A 23212-nucleotide genomic window follows, 5' to 3' on the forward strand; every position below is an offset into this window, starting at 1 on the left:
TATTGCTGAGTCCCTTGTGCTGCTCCTCATACTGATTTAGCAACCTCAGTTTGAACCCCAGATGTTCTCCTGTATCACGAGTCACTCTGGGAAATGTAACTACGTCCCACTACAGCGTCGCGTTTGCTGCTTACGTCAGAACGGTTTCAGTTTCCCCGAGCGTCCGAGCACCACTGATGAATCTCCAAATCTTCAACCATACCACTGTTGTTTGATTTTCACCATGTTTCTTATGACACTAGAGAAAGTTGAGCATCCCGTTTTGTAAACAAGTTGGAAGTAAAGGGAGAGCTGAGGAAATGGCGTGTGAAAGAAGAGAAAGCAGATGAAATAGACAGCACAGGGGTGGGGTTAGAGGGGAGATGGGAAATGGTTTAATTTTGGGGGATTTTTGACAGATGGCTCAGAAAGCTCAACGGAAATCTGATGAACTTTGGATTTGACAACAATGTCTGGTAAACCTTAGTTGTGAGTGTCCCCAGTGAGTGTTTCAGCAGTGCAACCAGTTATGCAACAATGCATTAAAGAGGTGGAGAAACACATAGAACCCTACCTTTTGGCACAGTAATCTGACATCCAACATCATAGTCTTGGTGTAAGCGGGCATAGGCCACTTCCTGGAGCCGAGCCCTCTCCAGTTCAGACAGGCTCTGTATGGCAACTGGAGTCAGATGAACACTCTGGCCAGACAGGCTATTCCAGGTGAAGTCACCCTGTGGAGAAGTAAAGCATTAGTAGTACATCACCTTGGTTCTGACCTGAACCTGTAGGTACATGTTATATAATCTAGGGATGCATAGAAAATTCGGGCATTGAAAATCTTTGGCCCAGAAGTGGATTTTCAGTTTCGGACTAAAAGACAATGACAAGCAAAAATCCACTCCAAAGGCCACAGAGATGTCATGTGTTTCAGCTGTTAGCTGGGAAATTTGCAACTTAGTATGTACTACATAGATGTTGTGATTGGTTGACACAACATTTGGACTCTACCAAACAATTGTCAAAACTGTTTATGTCATCATCACATCCTCCCCCATGTACAAAAACAAGTTTTACAACCCGGCAGCCTAATGTTAACCCTTAACTGTAGCACGCCATGGATGGGTGAGAATAAGAGCCCTTTAAAAATTGCAGCTCTCACAATCTCGAAATTGCATTGTCTGAGATTGTCATTTTGGTCCCAAAATTTCTGTTCATCTCTAGTACAAAGACACAATTGGTCGTCACTCCCCCGGCCCATTGTCTGTATAGGATTACAGTAAATGGGGCTTCTATTCAAACTCATCACCCTTTCTCTCATAGACATAAAGGAATGCATGACCAGTGTGTCGGATGAGTCATCGAAACCAGCTGGGCCGCAAAGCTTCCCAAAATACACACAATTCAATTAAATTTGGCCAACAGATGAAGCTGTAACCCTGTTGTGCTGGGCAGAGGAAAATATGCGTGATGAGTCAAGACCTTGGAAACCTCCCCCCCCCCCCCCCTTTTTAAATGCAGAGTACATCTTTTTACAGGTGTGTTACGGAGAGCAGCCTTTTTTGATTGTCACGTGACATGACTTTGTGAAACTGTTGGTTTTAGAATGCTGTCATTCATATAGAGTACATATAATGCTTTTCACTGCAGGACGCTTTGTCTTTTGTGATGACAAGACTAAAACAATTCTCCTCCCCTATCCCTTCCCCAACCCTCTTTGGTATGTCATCAGACCTCAGCTCTCAGAGGTTAACAGTACTGAACTTAACCAACCTAAAATCCATCCATCCATCCCCATCAAGGATCCTGCTGGGCAGAACCAGCTCAACCAGCAAGAGGCTTCTTATTTACCTTTTCCAACTGTTAAGTCTTTCAAATTGTGTGTGCGTGTGTGCATGCATGTGTGTGAAAGGCAACTTTGTTTTTAGCAGCACTTGTGAGAGTACTTGTGACCTCAATGCGCATTAAGTGGGGCCCACAAGCAAAAGAGCTGGTATTGCACTGAAAGACTCGGGGGTATGCCAAATAATTTGCAACCCTCGCCCCCCAAAAATTATTTGGCAAAAAAAATTTCAATTGTGTAATCAGTGGTCCCCGAGTTGCTTCTTGGTTATAATGGTGGTCTCTTGGACAAAACCAGTTGAAAGCCCCTGCTTTAGGTGACCAATGCTGCTTGCACATACAGAGAGCTGCAGCAAGTAATTTGTTATTTTCTACAAAGGGATAAAAGAATATGTTGGTTTCCGTGGCAATACGCAGACAGTCTAAGGGCCAGGGAGTGAGAGAAATATTGCTATGGCAACACAGGCAGTGGGCACTTGTTGTCATGATGCTCTGCATAAATTATTCCCAAATAGAGAGTCTTTCAATGTGAGCAAGGTGAATCTCGCTCCTGAAATGGATCACCATCGACCCAAACTTATTGGCAGCCCCACATTATATGCAGCTAGTCATATACATCACACACACCTTTTTGTTCCGGTGTGAAAGACATTAATGTCATCTGTGCCGAAAGCGGTATGTATTGACTGCAATGCATGCATGCGTGTGTGTGTGTTTGTGTGTGCGCGTGTGGTAGTCAGTTTGCATCTGTATAGTAATCAGTATTTCATAGTATTCAGGTATTTTTCCGTGCTTTGTCAAATTGATTGTGGCCATTCAATTTAACAAAGCTATTGTGAAGAAATAAAGCTGTCCAATATGCAAGGTTGTTTCGAGGAGCACACAACTTTGAGATTGTTAACATGGTGCTGTTAATAATGACTTATTTGATCACAATATGACTTTGAGGTACTCGGGTCAAATTCAGGATAAACACAGATGCACATCTGGTAAAGTCCAACTAGTCATTCTGGGCAGCCGTACAGTCAATTACGCACAACATGTGCTGCAATATTCCAGGCAGGTACCAGGGGCCCAGAAGAGGAGCTGTTATTGTGGAAACAGATACCAAAGGAACATTTGAGGAATTCTTTCTCTTTACATTTTTGATCGACTTTCTTTTTGTTTCCGCTGCCTTGAAATGACCCCTGAGCAGAGTTCATGTCCAGCAGCAATATAAAGGAAAAATCTGTCTTTTAAATCTGTTAATACTCATGTGTCTCTATGTCTTTTGCAGGTTATGCACGTCATGGATTGCTTTAACTGACATTGTTCCTCCCCTTGACAAACCTTCTCAAGGTTTACATCTGCTTGCAATTACTGACCACCTAGACTCATCAGCCAGCACTCTTCTTATGTTGTGCATAGGCCTATGTTCCTGCGCTTAATGCATGCTTGTACATGTACCTGTCCAATTCAGAAGATTAATAGGTTTTTCCATCTTTTTAAACTCATCCTCAATTTGGCTTGAGGGAAACCGAAGTGATGAGTGTTACATCCTCAAACATTGATATTAGTTCATGAAACTGACTACACTCTTAATGAGTTCCAAAAGCAGACCTGTAGTAACAGTTTTTAACAACTACTTTGACAGTGCTTCTTATTGTAGCTGTGCTAGTAAAGCACAATACAGAAAGGTGTTTTGAATAGTTTGTTGACTTTCTTTCGCTTTATTTACCTTTACTTTATTTGGGAAACTTGTCTTTTAGCATACAAGTAGTATTGTTTGTCCCTTGTGAGTGAGACTGATTGATTGTTGATGGAGGTGGCGCCATGCATGCCTGCGTGACTGTGTATGCCTCAGTATGCTTTTAAAGCCTCAATTTTGTGTTATGTGTGAATGACACTAAAAGAAAGGTCAGCACCAGCCAAACAAGACTCAGCGGACAGCACTTGTCGGCGAGTGGTTTAAAACTGCCAGACGAAATTATCCACAGAGAATTGTCCCTACGTGATGTCTCGTATACATTTGAAAGTGTTTTTGTTTACATTTTGGTATATTTTGTTGTTCATATTTTATTCTTCTGTACAGTGTAATTGAGCAGTCAAGGATGATTACATAAAGTAGTATGCTCAGTAGCTGTTAATTTAAAAGAAAAACATTATATTATTCAGTATACAAATTTATTATTTATTTTCTGTGAAATGCAGTTTCTGCTGAAAAGCATACAATTCAACAGAAGAAAGTGAACCGAGGAAAAAAAAAAACGAGAAACTGTATGTAGCTGTATTTTTTTCTATTGCATGCTTTGACAGCTAAATTATGAGTAAAAATCAAGTTCTCCTCCTTTGTTGGTGTTTTATATTCAAATCACACTCGCTTCTTTACTCAACTTTCCTTCCTTGGGGCCTGGCAAAGATTGTTAAACATTGGCAAAAATACTTGAGAAAATAAATCTGTTGAAGTAAACAGTAACTAAGCTTATTTAAAATGTCACAACCTGCCAAGTTGCAACAGATGAAAATTAGCTATGAGCTATAATTTGGCATATTTACGTGTAAATGTTCATTAATATGCACTCCGCTTTTGTAAATGGAATTATAATAAAAAATAAATAAACAAATTATGTAAACAGACATTTTGCTCCATCTTGTGGTCTGATCAGTAATTGGGTTCGTGTAATACAGTACGCCAGAATGCCTATCGAGGCCTATCATGGTCAGCCAAAATCACAAACACACTAAACTGGACTTGCCCTGCCATGAGAATTAAGAAGCTCCCCTTTTTATGCAGAGCGCAGTTTTTAGGTCCGTCGGGGAAGCGGCATCTCTCTGTGTCGGAACGCGGTTTATCAAAATCACAAACATGGTAAACTAGACTTGACATGAAAATCAATTTGTGCCCATTTTTGCGCCGGGTGCATTAGCGCCCGTCTACCAAAATATGCCCATTATGTTTTTTTTTCCTTTTCGCTCATTGGTGATCGGCCCCCCAAATCCTAATCGTGTCAAACCTATTACCGTAATTTTCGGACTATAAGTCGCACCGGAGTATAAGTCGCACCAGCCATAAAATGCCCAAAAAAGTGAAAAAACCCCATATATATGTATATAAATCGCTCCTGAGTATAAGTCGCCCCCCCACCCAAACTATGAAAAAAAACCGCGACTTATAGTCCGAAAATTACGGTAGCTATGTGGGCGAGGGAGGACTTGGAATTGACCACTCAAGATCGTCTTGCATCTGCAAGTTGTGAAGAGTAAGAATTCATTTTATATTTGGTTTATTACATTTAATCCCACTTGAAAAGTAAAACATAAAGTGGACATTTTTCTCTATGAATTGGTCATTTAGAAAAATGTTTTCTGTGAGTGCCTCGACTGTGCATTCTGTTTAGGAATCTCAGTAGCAGTTTTTTTTTTCACTGATTTAAAGCTTGTTAATCCTATTAAGGAATTTTTAGTTTCTATTTCACTGCAGAGGCAGGAACATGAGCCAACAAAAGTAAATCACATTCCCCTACAATTCCCCCTTCTGATCTTCTTCCACCGTATCCGTTTAACACAGCAGGATCAGAGAAAATTCTCTTTAAGACTCTATTTTCCGCATGGGTGCCACATCACCCGCCTCCCTCCCAAATCAATTTCTTGTTAATCCTGTGTGGTAGTTAAAGACTTGTGGGATTATAGCACACTGGTCAGCTCCTGCAAATCCGGATGAGGTTGTTGGTGAGATGTGAACTGTGGTCCTACAACAGCATCTCCCAACAGCTGTAAGGAACAGGAAGAAAAATCGTCTTTTTTTTACTCCATGGCTGCCCCTACCTTTGTAGTGAAGCAGATCACACAATCCGAAAATCACAATATAAAATAATCCAGGTTATTCCAACACTATTATAATCCACCAAAAAAAAGACTATCTGCGGTCATCACGACAACAAAAGAAAATACAATTCTCTTCAAACTTGCAAGCCAATGTTGCATGCTGAATAATCGGTAAGCCTCAAGTTTACTAAATATATGATGTTGATGTCCGCACGTGATGTGACATGTTTGCGGAGTATACAAAATAAAAAGACAAAACATTCCCATCATGCATTTGTAGTGAACAAGCAGGCAAAGTGCTCTCAGTGAAACGAGAGGCGGCAGGAGAAGTTTCCCATTATCGCAACGGATTGTGTAGTTTACTCCAAGCAATACATTTGCGGATATTCTGAACCATCTGAGAGTTGACTTGGTGCAAATCACACAAAAAAAGGCACACACAACCTTTAACAATTTTTGCTCCACTGGGCTTGTACATGGATGTATGACATAAAACTGTGGGCTAAATATAAGTAGTCCAAACTTGGTTTCAGAACGCAGGAAGTTTTAGCCAGTCTAACTTCCTGGAGACCTCACCGCACCCAGTGATGTGAGTGTGTGTGTGCATATACGTGCACATGTGCTAATCTATTATTGATTTCCTGAAGGAAAGACAGCATGGCTATTGTTACATTGTTGAACAAGCCAAAGAGTGAGTATGTTTCTAGTTTTATGATCAAATCCGGCTCACTTCAAAAGGAGTGTAAAAGAAGTTATTGAATACTGAGTATTATCCATCTGTATTAGTTTTTTTTTAATCTAAGTCACACTGACTGTAAAGTTACACTCTGTCATATATTAATACGTTTTGATGAAAATTCCTTCGTTAGCAGAACTTTAAAATTGTAAATTCAAATGTACCTTAACCGGCCTCCTGCAATTTCCCTTTACAATAATAATACTCGTCTGTTTTGAAGATTGTCAATTACAGTGGCTACTGATTCAACAATATCTTAATTATTGTGACTGAAGAAGAACTTTTAATTGTAGTTGTAGGTATTACTAATAAATAATTTTAATATATCAATCTTTCAGTCAGGTAGCCATGCCTTCACAAAATAAACGAACAGATTGTTAAATTACTTAATAAATACATGAAAACATCTCGAACATTTCTTGACCTTTTGTAATTTGTCTTCCCATGAACAAGCAGCGTTAATGGACTGTTATGGACTAGTAGGTAAAGAGTGAGTGTTTGAGTGCAGCACAAAAAAATGTGTGCTTGCGCGTGTATGCACGAGCGCTGTTGATCCTTACATTCCAGTGGAAGCCTTGAGAGCGGCTAATCCAGTCTTAGTCAATGGCCTCTTGAACTCTTAGGTCACTCACACACACAAGCTGACACACACAAACACACACACACACACCATACGTGTGCTTACTATATACAAAAAAATGCACGGTAAGCAATTACATTCAATGTACAATAACTGTGTGCTTTTCATAAAGAAGGCTCCTTGTGCTTTTGCCACAAAAATGTCATACTCTTAGGAAATAGTCACTTCTTTCTTTTTATCACAAGCCTTAATCCATTTAGTTCAACTATTTACCCTGTCACTTTTCCAGAAAATTTAATTAAATTGACTTGCATTTTCATTCCTTAGAACCCCCCCCACCCCCATCAGTGTAGGATCCTAAAAAGTGAAACTGTACTCTTGACAAATTCAGAAAAAAAAGTATACCGAACAGTACTTTGTAGCGTGTATTGCATTTGATTTGACCACTTAGGAAAACTAAATTGAAGAAAAAAAAGTGAGATGATACTACTTATTAAGATGCAGGAATGCAGTAGGTGTAGAGCGTCAGATTTATGAAAACAATACAATTTCCATTTACTTAGTAGAGACCATGAAGCCAGGGCTTCAGATGTGCGTGAGCAACGAGAAATATTTTACGCCATGACCTTTGGCTTGCAAACACATTGAAGCAGTTAGGCAGATGATCCATGACGCCTGCCCTTGTGGAGTCGCAAGACGTCCTGGAAATTTTTCACATGAAGAGAACTTGAGGGTATTGTTTTGTGGAGAAAATTTTGGTGCATGCCCTTGTGGTCACTTCTGGATTCATATGCACTTTGTTTGATTCTTTAAATTGTGCCAGATGTGTAAAGGGAATACTCTGACATTTAACAGCTGAGGCAAATGTTGGTTTGGCTGGGCTGTTCAGGTAAATCGGATAAAACGTTATTTTGCATCAAAGTGTATTGCAAAACTAGTTTTCCCTTGATTATAATTTTCCTGCGATTTATTAAATAATCATTATTTGGTTTTCATTTATTGTTTATTTGGTATTGTTTAGTGATAAAAACAACATTCAAATGTAGATTGATGTACTCACCAACCTTTTGAAACGGATTTGGTTATTGGTTTAAACCATTGTTTTTCAAAGTAAAAGCAAATGTCTTATTTTGCTTAAACACAAGTTAATTGTTCTGCTTTCATGAAGGACTACAGAAATCAGAGAATAATTCCAGGCGAGAGGCTAAAATCAGAGGATTTGCACAATATTCGGTTACACAATGGCTCTAAAAAAATTCTTGATTATTAAAATAGTTGGTGATTAAAATGACTTGTTGATTAATCAATTAAGTTTGACACCTCTACAGTATCTTGATGTCGGTGAAATCCCGAGCAGGGTTTCTGCCACCAAATGCTCTGATTGATTTTTGCTTTGGCTGCACAATTCATGCATATGTCGCTTCTTCGACAGATGAACCAAATGAATGAGGCTCATACATTTGGCATGTCAGGTCTCAAAGACAGACAATGCGGGCAACGTGGGTGACCTGTTTCTTGATCTTATTGACCGACAGTCTCTGCTGAAATGGAAACCTATTTCTCTAACCGGGCTAGAAGCTTAACATGCAAATCCTCTCAAAAACTCTAAGCATCTCTGCTCCCTTTTTTTTTTACCTGCAGCCTTCCTCCAAGTCCATAAAAAGACAACTCTCAAGGAGGCTGGACTTGTTTTGGTTGTTGATAATAAAACAAGCGCTTCTCAAACCCCCCACCCACTGCATCCCCATACAACAGGTTCTTCTGAGGAAGACGGGAGATGGGCGGTGTTGTCATGACGAGCTGGTAGTGACGATTGTGGAACGCTAAGAAGCACTCCTAAACTCTTTCCCTGCAGTGTTACGCAGTTGCGCCACAATTACAGCGCTTTCAAGCGCACAGTCAATAAATACAAATGGAGTCACGTTGAAATATTAACCTCTTGGAAATTTTTTCTTGTGCTTTGAAAATGACTCAATTTTCAAGGTCAGAAAGTAGCATGAATATTCAAGCAAATAAATTCAGAGCACTGCAGTCTTACCATCATGTCTGCTGGTTCCAGGTCAAAATATGTTTCAGAAAACTTGTGATCAGTGGAAATGCACTCACAGCACCAATGACTAAGAGGACACATGGTTGGCTGCTGACACAGACACACATTTAGTAATGAGAACAAAGGGGAAAAAAGGTATCTGACCTCTTTTCACTAAATAGAAGTAAGGCAGGCGGTCTTGTTTTCTTTTGCCAGGGCTGTTTGCTCTGGGAGCGGCCGCGCAGTAAAATAAACATATCAGAAAGTAGAGGAACGACAGGCACGTAATAATATTTGGCTCACGGTGAAAAGAGCGAGTTAGGTGTCATCAAGTTAAAGACAAGGCACAGCAAAGTGAAATGGGTGACGTCAAAGTGGGATGAAAAATGCGGCACACAAGGGAGAATTCGGGGACTTCTATAAACACATAAGTCACAGGAAGAGAAAGCATTTTGTGTTTGCGGCTGGTGATGAGAGACAGACGCAAAATGACACAGGAGTCCAAGACACATTCGTAAATTAAGATGGGTAATGAATCTTTTTCATAAATGTGCGTCTGCCACATGTCCCATTTTCAACACTACCCAGCTCTTGCTACATTCCGCAGTAAATATGCAGACTGAGTAGTATGAGGTCAAAACTTGTGATTTCATATGATAAAACTAAAGGATTTGCTCCATTTAAAGCAAAGTCAAAAACTTTCTTTGCAATATGTTCTATGTGCCCCATTAGTCTAAACACGATATTCTGATTAATATTATGTTCCAGCGACGAGTATTCAGCAGATACATCTTCTCATTCTCAGCAAACCAAGATGGTGGACATTTAATGTGGCACTGTTGCCTGCTGTCGACGAAAATTGACCTCATAGTGCCCACAGGGTCGTCTTGCTGACATCTTGAGGTCAATTTCAGTCAACAACAGATGGCAGTGCTTCATAAATTGGCATCCTCTTTGGATGAACTGTCGTTGTGTAACAAGAAGACAATGCGTGGCACATGTGACTGATGATTCAGCATTGATGTCATAGTCTTCAATTGTTTTTCAGTTCCTCCTAACTTCGATCAGTAGTCAGGGCTGATGTTTATTTAGCAATACAATCGCTATAATCCTGCAGTTTAATTGATGTGATCTTATACTAGCTTGAAAAATGGACTCTATAGCATCTCTGTTGTTGCCCTGGCAACCAACAATCGTCAACTTTGGTTCTGTCTCATATTGTTGAACCGGTATGGTCATCTTCAGTGAGGTGGCAGTGCAAACATTACTTTTCACAGCTCAGTGCAGGTCTAGTACACACATTGCATCACGCTACAATGAGCAAGAAATCTGACTTAACATTTATTTAGCTTCGAGGTAAGCGTGTTTATTGTTGTCCGTGTGCTCTTGACTCAATGGACTATATATTTGCAGTTGGTGCAACTGCGCTCAAGCGTAAAAAGTAGCGCAACTTGATTTTCGTGCTGGTGCAAGCCTCGCTTAGCAAGTTTGGGATTTTGGCGGATGGCTAATGCACGGACACGAACGATCAGGGTGGAAGGAAGTGTCCATCTGTGATTGCCCTGTCCAACAATATACGTATCATCCGCCCATAGTCTGATTACAGTTCCTTGGGTCATACCAAAGACTATAAAAATGGGACCCATTGCCTCCCTGCTTGGCACTCAGCATTAAGGGTTGGAATTGGGGGGTTAGATCGCCAAATGATTCCCGAGCGCGGCACCGCTGCTGCTCACTGCTCCCCTCTCCCCCAGGGGATGGATTAAAATCACATGGGGATGGGTTAAATGCAGAGGACAAATTTCACCACACCCAGATGTGTGTGTGACAATCATTGGGACTTTAACTTTAACTTTAACTTTTATCAACGATTGTATTTCCATCTCCTGAAAATCTGTATATGCCTCCGCCATGTCAGACGGTCCACCTCTCGCATCCTGGATTTAAAAGGAAGGAGAAGAGCCGTCTCCATTAGTTATGAGACTAGTCAGCTGTATGTGGAGTTTTTTTTTTTTTTGCTTCTTCCTTCTCCTTTTGAACACGTATCGTAAACTGAGCCAAAGGATAAAAAATTATTACGGACGATGGATGGATGGATGGATGGATGGATGGATGGATGGATGGATGGATGGATGGATGGATGGATGGATGGATGGATGGATGGATGGATGGATGGATGGATGGATGGATGGATGGATGGATGGATAAATTGCACACTGTCACTGTATAATATGTGTAATTCCTCCTTAATACAATGTAAACCGTAGTTGGGTTTTTTATGAAAATTTCACCAAAGGGAGTAACACAACGCCCAGTTCCCTTGAGTGAAAATACACACCCTAATACATGAGCAATGCGCAGGCAGCTGCATCCAGGCCAGGGATTAACAGTTACAGACTGCTCACCATGAGGTGCTGCTACACATCATCCCACACACATTCTCTGGCTTCAAAGACACTCTGCTCTGGTAAATTACAATCGAAAATATTTATTGAGTTTATAGGAGTTTTTTTTATTGCCATACTGTTACGGCATCATAATCCTGCATTAACACAAAACCACTTTTCTCCTGGCTTGCTGCATTTTTGCACCAAGTTCAGATGAGTTCTAAAATGGATTTACGAGAATACTAAATATTGGCAGTTGACTGTCACACATAGTGTCTATGCTTGCAACTAGGTAAAAGAAAGCAGCTGAAGCGACATCACAGTTACAATAGATGTCTGGATATATCAGTTAACGTTGAAAATATCACTCCTTATATTTATTTAATACATATATATTTTCTATTATTTCCAAAATCCAAATCTTAATCACTTATGCCACAACAATACAAAGCTTTGCATGTCTTTGCCTTTCCAAGGTTGGAATCTCGAATGTTTTTCCTTTTCACACAAACATTTTCTGGTAAATTCAGCATTCCAGCAAATAGACAGAAAAATGTGCAATACAAATAATAAATAAAATTGTATATGCACACATGTACCCCGGTAATGAAGCCACGTGGATATTATTTCAGCACGAGAAAACTTGAGTTGTGCAAACACAAATTCCAGTGGCATTTAAACAGCATCTTCCTGGCTGAGCCAAAGTAATAAGAAAGGCCATTAGTGTTTTAAAAGCATGACAATGCAGACTAATCAAACTGTTACTCATATACTTGTTTGCCTCGTTCGATGTCCAAAAAGAAAACTGTTTATGTTGCACATTTATCAATGTCACAAAAGATCTACTCTGTTATTTATAGCTTTGTTTTTATTCTAGAATCTCTCATTTATTTGTTCATTTATTATCAGCAGATTATATTGAGTTAAATTAAATCAATTCTTAAAAAAAAAAGCAGTTCAATGTATTACATTTACTTACTAAATTGAATGTGAACCGTACCATAGATGAACAGTAATGTTTGGTGTACTGTTGCAAAACTATTCAGTACTACTGCTATTATTGGTTGTATATCTTGCATGGTTTCTCGACATCACTTTGGCAATGGGATGTGGGGAGTAAATTTCTGTCTACTAACTAAACCATCACGTATGCTAATAATTATTTACAGGACATGAATTATAAAACGTGTGTTCCCAATCATGGTACTCTTTGACTATAGGTTAAAAAGACACATTTGCATTCTCTGAGTGTCGTCACAGAGCATTCCCACATTGTAATGACACCAACCAGCTGCGCAAGCAACCTGTCGCTTCTCTGCACTTTCCAAATGATCTCACTGGCTTTGGCCCATATGTGTCTGTTTTGCCCTCATTGTCAAACCCCAACAACAACTTGTGGCTCTTGGCAGCACTGTTGTGCAGCGCCGCTGAGCAAATTTGTATGCCACAAAACCAGGAAACACGCGTGGTCTTGTGCAAGTGGTGTAAATACCATGCATGCAACTTTCCACCACCAATAGTTTATGCCATTTCTCTATCCATTTAAAAAGTCATATCAAGATTCATTTCCACCGTGGCATGTAATTAAAATGCATGTTACTGTCACATTGAATGAAAAAGACCACAATAATCCTGAATTAAAATTTGGCATTTTCCGTCACGCGCTTGCTGTGACAGTGGACACACGCTAGTGGGGCAACACAACGATAGACTTATTGGAAAAATTATAATTCATGGAAAGACTTACTAGGTAGGAAATTTGCCTGTCGAGGAACACGGCGTCTCCCATGGCCCAGACAAATATCCACCAATAAACACTCCGAAATATATGTGGAACAGACGCGATCTTGCTTCCAAGTTATTAAGTCCAAATAAGTGCGCGCGCCTCAGACATGAGCGTACTCCGCTTATCTTCCTTCTGCAACAACGCACAGCATTTTTTGGACGTGTTTTTTCCTCTACTGCATGGCTCCGAATAGATTCGTGTTGATATTTCTACAACCGTCAGATGGTTGTGACAGAATCCAGGATGCCATCGTGCGTCGTGCGTAACGGATCCACACAACGCGCTCAGTGAGCGCTGCTGATGAAGACAAGATGCTGAACCAAGCGAGGAACTGCAGATATTCACAACAAGCACATGTTATTTGAAATAACACTTCCGCTATGTACTTTCATATTAAAACTCATCTTGTCCCGCAAAAATTTGCGTTTAATGCGTACTCTTCACATCATCCATATATGCAGACGCGAAACACGCCAAATATTTAGGTACATCTGCCCAACTGAATAAATACAATAATAACTATCACCTGTAAGAACAAAATGCCTTTGCAAAGAAAATATTCTCAATTCAACTCATCTATATTTATATTGCAGTTTCACTTTTATTTTAGCCTTATTATGGTAAACTGCACAACATAACACGTTTTTTTAGTTAACTGCATACTACAAATGTTTGTGAATTAATAAAACATAATATCTTTGATATTCATTATTTTCAAAAACGGATTGTGTTTATAAACATATAAGTGCCGTGTGCTTTGAAATAGGCAGAGGCATTAAGCATGATAAAGCGGTAGACTTTTATTTTGTAAGTCCGCCTGTCAAATACCTTTCTTTTGCATACTCCACTATGTGTTTGACACTGGTAAACGCACTGTGGTACTGACGTAGGGGCCGGGAAGCTCGCTAAGTTTTTATTTTTTCCTAAAGGGAATTATGAATTAAATTATCTATGGTTCCGAAATCCTGCTCCAGTTACCATGGTAGTAATTTTCCTGTGAATATATTATTAATAAACGTCTCAATACAGTTATACATCACTCATGATTTTTAGTCATAACATAATGCTGCAGTTTAAGTTCCTAAAATATAAAATAAATTAATCTTAACAAAAATGACTTTACCCTCTGTTTATTATTATTATTATTATTATTATTATTATCATTATTACACCTAATTTTCAAATATACACTCACAAAGGGTCATGAGAGGAAGACAACAGGAAGACTAAAAGAGGGAGCACATTGCTTAGTTTATGCAATTGTTGATGTGGAATCTATGTTGAGCAATCTGTCAAAAGCCTCTGCAGGCTGTAAAAGCTTGCAAAAACAGAATGAGCAAAGCAAATGGAGACATTGCATCCAGGACTTTGTGACCATTCAGCATTTGAAAAAGAAGAAGTGATGCCAAATTCCTGCTTATCAGATACTACCGCAACAATTTAAAGAATGCCAAGACGTTTGTAGCGGAACAGTTCCTTTGCACTGATATCTACAGATAGAGATAAAACACTGAGAGGAACTGTAAAACAGTCAAGGGGCCCACACAAACATATGGTAATGTGAAATACGCATTAGCATGTACTCGTGGCCTCATCTTTAGCTAACCATTTTATTTCATGGTGCATTGTGATGAACCATGGGGAAAACAATTTTTTTTCCTTTGCTTATTGTGCAATACATAAGCATAGTGCACCGAAATTAAACTGAGAGAATGGGAAACAAGACGCCTAGTCTTTAGAAAAACAAAAATCTAATAAATAGGCATCGTCTAGACAAAATGTCAGACATTCCCAAGGATGATCAAGAGGAAATTTACACAGTTTTTTTCATGTTTCCCTTAAGTTCATTTGCGAGGCACAAGGCTGTTGTTTCATACTTCAGTGGGAGGAGCTCTCAAGATGGTGTTTCCAATGTGACCCAGAAGCTGTGTGGGAAGAAGGGGGAGGGCATGTGAAGCATGGACATGCAGCCCATATGTGGTGTATTATTCAGCTCCTTTTTGTCATACGGTTTGACAACTCTCTCATACACAGGTCCAGGTCCAGATTGAGTTGCAAAATGCTACCGTATGTTGTGTGATCATGACCTTAACGCCTGGATGGTGCATGACATCACAATTGGAGTGGAAACTATGCCATATGAAGCTGGACAATGCGCCACTGGGCAACAGAGAGAGAGACTTTGATGTGTTTATTAAACACTTGCAGAATAGATGTTTCAAGCACCCAGTGGAGGCATTTACCAGTGTTGCATCACGCAGGACAAGCTTGCCTCCCTTGCAGAGAGGACAAAGGGTGTGGAGGGTCATGAAACAAAATTCAGAACTGCACATGGGAGAATCTGAAAGCATGAATTAAGTTATTTTTCTGATAGGACAGCAAATGAAAAGCTGATGAAAAGCAATAAGGTTCAGATGTAATAGGAACTTGGTCACGATAGTTGTTTGATAACTTCAAAATCGTAGTTCCAATTGCAAAATTGTAATAGTTTATCACAGTCTGAAAGGGGGTAATGGGGGAAAAAGTGTGGGAGCACGTAAAAGAAGGTAAAGTAAAACAGACGCTGAACAAAGCTCCGATGGATGACCTCATATCTGGGGAATGTGTGCGTGTGTGTGTGTGTGTGTGTGTGTGTGTGTGTGTGTGTGTGTGTGTGTGTGTGTGTGTGTGTGTGTGTGTGTGTGTGTGTGTGTGTGTGTGTGTGTGTGCGTGTGTGTGCGTGCGTGCGTGTGTGTGCGCACGTGTGTGTGTGCGTGCGTGTGTGTGCGCGCGTGTGTGCATGTGTGTGTGCTTGCGTGCATGTGTGTGCACAGACATGCGTTTGTGGTTACATGCATATACTGTGTGAATATTTAAGATAAATGTATGATTTCTCCTTTATATTAATAGAAACATACACATTGATAGCAATTTAATTTTGTATGAGTTTCAGACCACAACTTCCTTCCAAAAAGGAAAACTTTCTGGCTGACTAAAATTGCCAGCAAGGCCTTCTTCCCTGGCCCATAGGAAGAATTGACATCATAATCCACATGCTAATCATTGTTCCATGAAATGTTATTAATTTATTCTCAATCTCCAATATTTCATTAGTTTATCATGCGATTTAAAAACAAATGGTTCAGTATTGCCCCCCTAGAAATTTAAAAATACATTCAAAAGTGTTAGCAAATACGTTCAAATGTGCACCAGCGCTAACCTTATGTGCAAATAAGCCCGCCCTGCCCTCATAAACACACAGTGTACAGCTTCAGCACAAACACAGGAATTGTATTGGAACAAAATGTCTTCTTGTGAACTTTATAGTGTTATAAAACTTTCTGACAGTGCAATAGCAAAATCTAGCATGAGAAAAACTCCATGTCAGCTGCTTGTTTCCTCTCATAAGTGAACCATGGAGTGGTTAATTGTTGCAAATTGGTTGAAGTTTGCACAAGTACGTAGATGGTGAGATGTAAATGTGTATATAAAAATTGGTGCCGACTTGGTGCTGCCCTTTTTGGACATAACGTACAATGATTTAGTATGGACAAAATATGTCCAGTTTCTCTGCTGACACACACTAAGACATGGAAAGTAGGAGGGAGTGTGGCTATATAGTAAAAAATAAAATAAATGATCTCTTTATTTATATTGAAGCTATAGGTTTTCTATAATATTGGTAAAGTCTTATCTTTGTCTCAAAGGTCCATGAGGCTAACCGTTTGAGGAGTGTCTCTATCTTTCTGTATTCCATTCTTGCCTTCCTATTCTGGCTAATAATGAGCGGTTTGCGTTCTGTGGTATAGACTCTTTGCTATTTTTCATGGTCTTCTTGCCTGCTGGGGCTTGTTGCTGATGTCACTAACAGTTGTTTTGGAGCTATCTTAACAGCTCTCACAATGTTTCTGTCATTAACTGCTGTTGTTTCCCTTCATCTACCTGTTTTACATCTGTTACTTAGCACAACGGTGGTTTCTTCCTTCTTCGGGACATTCCAAATGACAGTACTGGCTTTGTGCAACGGCTCTGATTCATTTTCCATATTTTCTTCCAAATCTTGTCTCCCAATTGCTCGGATCCAGATGTGTATACCTGGAAACAAAAGCTGAAATGCTCTCTTGTGTCATTTATCTTTTGGTGTCAAAACCAGCTGCTCTCGGTCAACGGCAAAAAATAAAATTATTGGCCTCACTGTTTCAATATTTTTGGAAAGGAAGATATAAAGTAGCCGATTTTCCAAACGTTTTAGGTCACAATGTTCCTTGGAGAGAGGGGAACCTGTTCAAATTTGCTACACTTGGTGAAAACACCCCCTGGCAAAACTATTTTCAACTCTTTCAACTTTTTATACAAGTATTTTTATTTTAAACTTTTTTCAAGTTTCAAGCTCAACACATTTGTTTTCAGTTTCAAGTACAAGTTTTGTTTTTTCAAGTACAAAACTTGTGTGTATGTGCGTGTATGTGTGTGTGTGTGTGTGTGTGTGTGTGTGTGTGTGTGTGTGTGTGTGTGTGTGTGTGTGTGTGTGTGTGTGCGTGTGTGTAGGTGTGTGTGTTATATAGGGACAACTGCCAAACAAAACATAAACAAAAGCAAAAAAGTCAAGGTTGTACTTGTGTATTGTAGGCATGTCAGTGCAATGTAAAAAAAAACAATTGAATCCTTGAGCAAACATATTTTCTAAATGTTGAGTTCAACGAGTTTGATCCTACTTGAGTGAGCTGCAGTAACAGCCGGTGCAGGCTCCCAGGGGAGGCAGCAATAGAGGCAACAACCACATAAGATGCCCATTGAGTGACGTAACGCGAGTGTGTTGTGTATAGTCTGATGAACATCTGCAGCGGAGCAAAGTGTGTTTTCGTATATTGACGTCTGCAAAGGGTCATGCCTGTCTCACGCATATCCAACCTGAATTTTTGTTGTTTCAAATATTTATTTGGCATTATAAACACAGCGACCTTAGAGGAATGCTGCTCATGCTCACAGCAGATAATGTGAGTGAGCGACAAGCAAAATGTGGAGCCATACCACGCCAGAACAATATTGCAGCACTTTACCAAACATGATCAAAAGTCAGCGCAGCTTTTTGTTGGAGTGTTTTCACCTTTTTTTCCCATCTTCATGCTCAATATGGAACCACACGCATTTGTCAATTAAGTAAGAAAGAAAGAAAGAAAGAAAGAAAGAAAGAAAGAAAGAAAGAAAGAAAGAAAGAAAGAAAGAAAGAAAGAGAAAGAAAGAAAGAGACAAACAAACAAACAAACAAACAAACAGACAGACAAACAAAGAGAGGAGAAGTGGGGGGGGGGCGGCGTTTATAAATCCATCTCATGTATTTTGCTCACTCTGGAATGCAGCTCCAATCCAAGCTTGACTCCTCAGTTGACACTCCCACTGCCTCATGCCATAAAACTCTCACACACTCATACAGACTCCATATGCACAAGTCGGGTCATTAGAAACCACTCCAAGAAATGCCTGCAGCTGATACCATGCCCCCAGGAAGGAGTCAGACCCCTTTAAATTAGTTTTCATTGGTCACGTTGTATCCAGTAAATCTTGAATTTTGATTTCTCCCAAATCTTGTCTCCCAAGTCAATAAATGACTTGTTCGACCGTGCACTGTGCTGTATAGTGATGGGAAAATTAAGCTTCAAATTTGCTTCATGAACCAGTTGTTGTACGTTTTAACACCTGTAGATGGTACTCTCAATCCAACATTGGGCTGAAAGTACACTGACAGGATGGTGGGGCAGCGGTCAGGGGCATCTCCCCGCCACTCCCTGCAAGTGGATTTGGATGCTCGGGTTCTGCTATGTGACTGACTTAGCCCCCCCAGCTTTTGTCTCCTCTGCGAAGCCAGAGCCAGAAGCTCCCTCTCTCTGCTTCTTTGGAGAGGTCTTTCTGGGCTTTTCTGATTCTGAGAAGCCGATGATGTCTTTTAGGAAGCGCTTGGTTGAAAGCCCCACAAAGCCACGGCAGCCAACCTCCACTGGGTAAGTTGTTGCTCTCCAGCCCCTCTGCTGGCACTCCATCACAAGCTCTGCGTACCGTAGCTTTTTCCTTTCATAGGCTTCCTCAATTGCTCCTTTCCACAGTCAACTTGATGATTAGGACCTTTCTCTTAGTCGCTGACCACAGGACAATGTCTGGTCTCAGCGTCGTGGTAGTTATATCTGCTGCGATGAATCGCAACAAATACAAGTGGTTCATGAAGCAAATTTGAAGCTTCATTTTCCCATCAATATTGCTGTGCTAAGTGGCTTATGGAGAGACTTTATCACAAGGGCTACGGTTACAGTCTCAAACCTAAATTGGTGCCTGTTGCTGGGAAATGAAATGTAAACGTGTTCTCTGTTTAAACATCAAGTCATGTATGACAGATGCTTACAGTAGAGAATGTTTTGTGCCTTGAGATATTTTTGACGCTATTTGCAGATCAGCCACATTCACCTATTGGCGTCAGATTTTTTTCCATTGCTGACAATTTGCAAAAAGTGCGTCAGAGTCTTTTCATCATATAAACTGCTCTTTGGAGAGGGACACATGTACTTGTTCCTCCTACAGCCTGTGTTTACATCACTGAGTCGTTGCTGTGGTAACAGGCCAAACCTCACAACCAGCGGCGGCTACAAAGTGCAGAGATCTTTTTTTTTCCTATTGCTCACGTCACAAAAGGTAAGGATACTTTTGGAGGGGAGGGAGGAATTGGTGCAACCATCCATCCTCTTTCGATATTACTTGTTGTCATTCGGGTCACATTCAGTGAGCTGGAGACTATCTAAGATGACTTTGGGCCATTTGCAGGATACAAACAACAACAAGCAACCATTTGCACGCACATTCACAGTTGCACACGGATAGACAAGAGCTGTAAAGCCATAAGACATGCACAATCACATAAACACATGCGGGCAGGCGTGTAAATAATTTCAGAGCCTATTAAATGTCCATTAACACACACTCCCTGCAAGTCTAAGCAAATGTGACCCAGGTGTGGTCTCAAGATACTTCAATTAGGCACATTTGAGGTCCAATGCACATCTCAACAGGACGCTCACCTTTTGGTTTGATGCATTACTGTGCCAACAACACAAACAAATCCCCCACGTGCAGTATCAAAGCAAATACTAATGGTACCAAGCTGACAACTGTTAAGTGTGGAGAACATACTTGGAGACAGAGGCGTCAAATCCAGGTCCAGAAAGAAAAAAGCCCTGCAACAATTTGGTTTTATCCACAGGTGCTTCTGAAACTCACCCGGCAGGTAAACAAGCTCCCACTGCCAGATATCATGCAAACAACATGTGAGGGTCCATGTTTGTGTTATAGTTCTACCGGCTACTGTGAGAATGTTTATGTTCGGAGAGTCGGAGCACGCTCTCCTCCTGTTATTTCTGATTGCAGCCATGCATGTTAATAATTAATGATACTCATTTATCTGAAGACACTCATTCTAGTGATTTCTCACTGTAATTAGGAAACAAACAAATGTCAATGTGCACAGTGTTTCTTTAAATTTCTACTAGTGTTTACATTTTCAGATGATCGCCTCTACATCACAATGTCCCATCACTGGTGAGCTATTTTTAGAACAGGCCCACCACTTTGGAGACCCCTGATCTATAGAGTGCTAAGCTCGCATTTGTGTACTGCATTCTCACAAAACTGCCTCCTTTCTTTTTGTTTCACCTCTGCCGACAACCTCTGTCCGTGGGCGGCAGCGTACGGTAATCGGGCGGGGCATATCGGTGTCAGACTTGTAGTGTTGCCAATTCCGATGATTTCATCAGAAAGGGTATCATATGCAGCTCCTTGTTTGCTTGTTACAAATATTGACAATTCCTACCGCAGTACGATGCTAAATAATAACCCTAGGGTGATGAAACATATGATCTATTTTTCCTCCTTTTTTCTTTCTAAATTTTAGGGAGCTCCCATTCTCCAAACAGTCATTTAGGCACATAGGAATATTTATGGGTACCCTCCCAGCAGGGAAAATGGGAGTTCAACTTGGAAGTGACGCAAGCTTGTTATGAGAAAGAGAGAGAGAGAAAGGCTTGCGTCTACGTAAATGTTCATTTCCTGTTTTAGCACATCTCCAAATTTAGTTAAATCAATCCAACAACTAAAATCTATTTTTTTCTTAAATTCCAATCTGCTGTTCATCACATGTATTTGGTCATAAAATATATTATGTCCAGCTGTTTTTGTATCATATACTTGGGAGTCAGGACAAAGAGGGCCTTGCACATGCTCGAAGAAGTGCACAGCTGCAGCCTATCCATATTTGTAACGTGATTCATCATTTGCAAAGCGTGTGCATGAACTTGTGTCCAGATGCAGAAGTGTGTTCAGCACCTCGGGTTTGCGCGGCTCATGCAAGATTGAGTGAAGCTAATTGGCGCCCTCTATTGGTTGGAGTTCACTAAATGCACTAGGAAAGACACATTGGTACTTGTGACTGAGCACACCACCACCGTGGCGTGGCATAGAGTACGCCACAGAAAAGTAAACAACATATTTATCAAATATTTTGGGTGCCCTCATTTTTGCCGAGCATTGTGGCGAAAAAAGTATCCATTTGATGGCAATGAAGTATTAATAACGTGCTAACGTGGAAAAAAAAACATAAATTGAAGCAGTCTTTTAGAGAAGCTGATTGAGATTATTTAAAAATTCAACCACTAATGAACTATGATGGCAAAGCATGTGCTGAATTGAACAAACACACGTGCCTCCCATACAATTCAAACAAAACTGGCTTCTTGAACTTGGCTCAAAGTCTTCCTCTGCAGAACTACTTTTCTATTTTTAGCTGCGGTTTGCCTCACTTTGTTTTGCTTTCTCGCTGCCTGGCAGTTTCATTAGGAGGGAGGAAAGGTCCATCACTTTGCCTTACTTTGTGCCTGGAGCCATTACTATATTTTTTATGATTAGTGGTAGTGTTTTCTGTATTTCCATATTCAGCAGCAAGAAAAACTGATTTGAAATAATATGATGAGCCAGTCTTCTCTTGAGAAAAAGAAAAGAAAAGAAATGTATCTTATTTTCTTGAAAAAATTAGGATCATCTTAACATACAAATACATCAACATGATGGATGGATGGACGTACAGACGGACGGATGGATGGATGGTTTGCTTTGTACAATAAATAGGTTGTTTGGTGCAAAACAACCTTTCGGCCCATTTTTTAACCCAAATTGGGTTGTTTTTAACTCAGCATTTTTAAGGGTGTGTGCACAATAATGTACAAGTTTATCAAAGTCAAAGTCAAAAGTCAGCTTTATTGTCAATCCCTTCATATGTCAAGACACACAAAGAAACCGAAATTCCGTTTCCTCCATCCCACGGTGACGAGACATACAAGTAGGCGACACAAAACAAAAACAAGAAGGCACAAACCATAAATAATAAATAATAAATAAAATAAAATGAGCGATGAATAAAAACAGACCAATAACCCATTGAATATGAGGGGCAAAACCGAGCCAGTGAGCATACAGCAAGAACAGGACGCTACGCTGAAAGGGGGAGCGAGTTCAGGATCCTAACAGCCTGGAGTACGAAGCTGTTGGAAAGTCTGGTGGTGCGGGAGCGCAGGCTCCTGTACCGCCTCCCAGAGGGCAGAAGTTCAAACAAAGAGTGAGCGTTTATGGGTCAACGGACAGTAAATAGTAAAACAAACAAATACAGGTAGAATGCACTGGTGACACAAAGCTGGAGAGGGGCATTAGGACCTCCAGTGTCTCATCTTAAAGCACCTCTGCTTGACACTTTGACCTAGAATTCCTTACAGATAAATATACAAGCCGCCACACTGAAAGTGATTGGAGTACAAGAAGAAGTCTGAGCTTACACTGAGTTTATCCTCAGATAACATTTGCTATTCATTGGCCATCTGTGAATTTTCTTTTGTGTTCCTGAGAACTTTGCAGACTTTGTTGTGTTTGGGAGTGTAATATCACTCTAACTTTGGATTTCACTAATTGGGTTTGCTAGTTGACGCAGATCAAATTTATTGTGTGTGTGTGTGTGTGTGTGTGTGTGTGTGTGTGTGTGTGTGTGTGTGTGTGTGTGTGTGTG

At 40.3% G+C, this 23212-nt stretch overlaps 1 protein-coding gene across 5 annotated transcripts in view; it reads right to left on the reverse strand.

Moving 5' to 3' along the window:
* Positions 1–23212, reverse strand: part of LOC119133177 (rho GTPase-activating protein 6) — a 33870-nt gene that overhangs the window by 7475 nt on the left and 3183 nt on the right. For 4 of the 5 annotated variants that reach the window (XM_037268821.1, XM_037268820.1, XM_037268819.1 and 1 more), the window contains exon 2: positions 554–713. In XM_037268821.1, the coding sequence (XP_037124716.1) occupies positions 554–713 (160 nt within the window). Of the gene's footprint in view, positions 1–553; positions 714–13104; positions 13464–23212 lie in introns of those variants that run through there. The other variant, XM_037268822.1, reaches the window with a different exon arrangement.

Source organism: Syngnathus acus, chromosome 2 (genome assembly GCF_901709675.1).
Source record: "Syngnathus acus chromosome 2, fSynAcu1.2, whole genome shotgun sequence".
NCBI classification, from domain to species: Eukaryota; Metazoa; Chordata; class Actinopteri; order Syngnathiformes; family Syngnathidae; genus Syngnathus; species Syngnathus acus.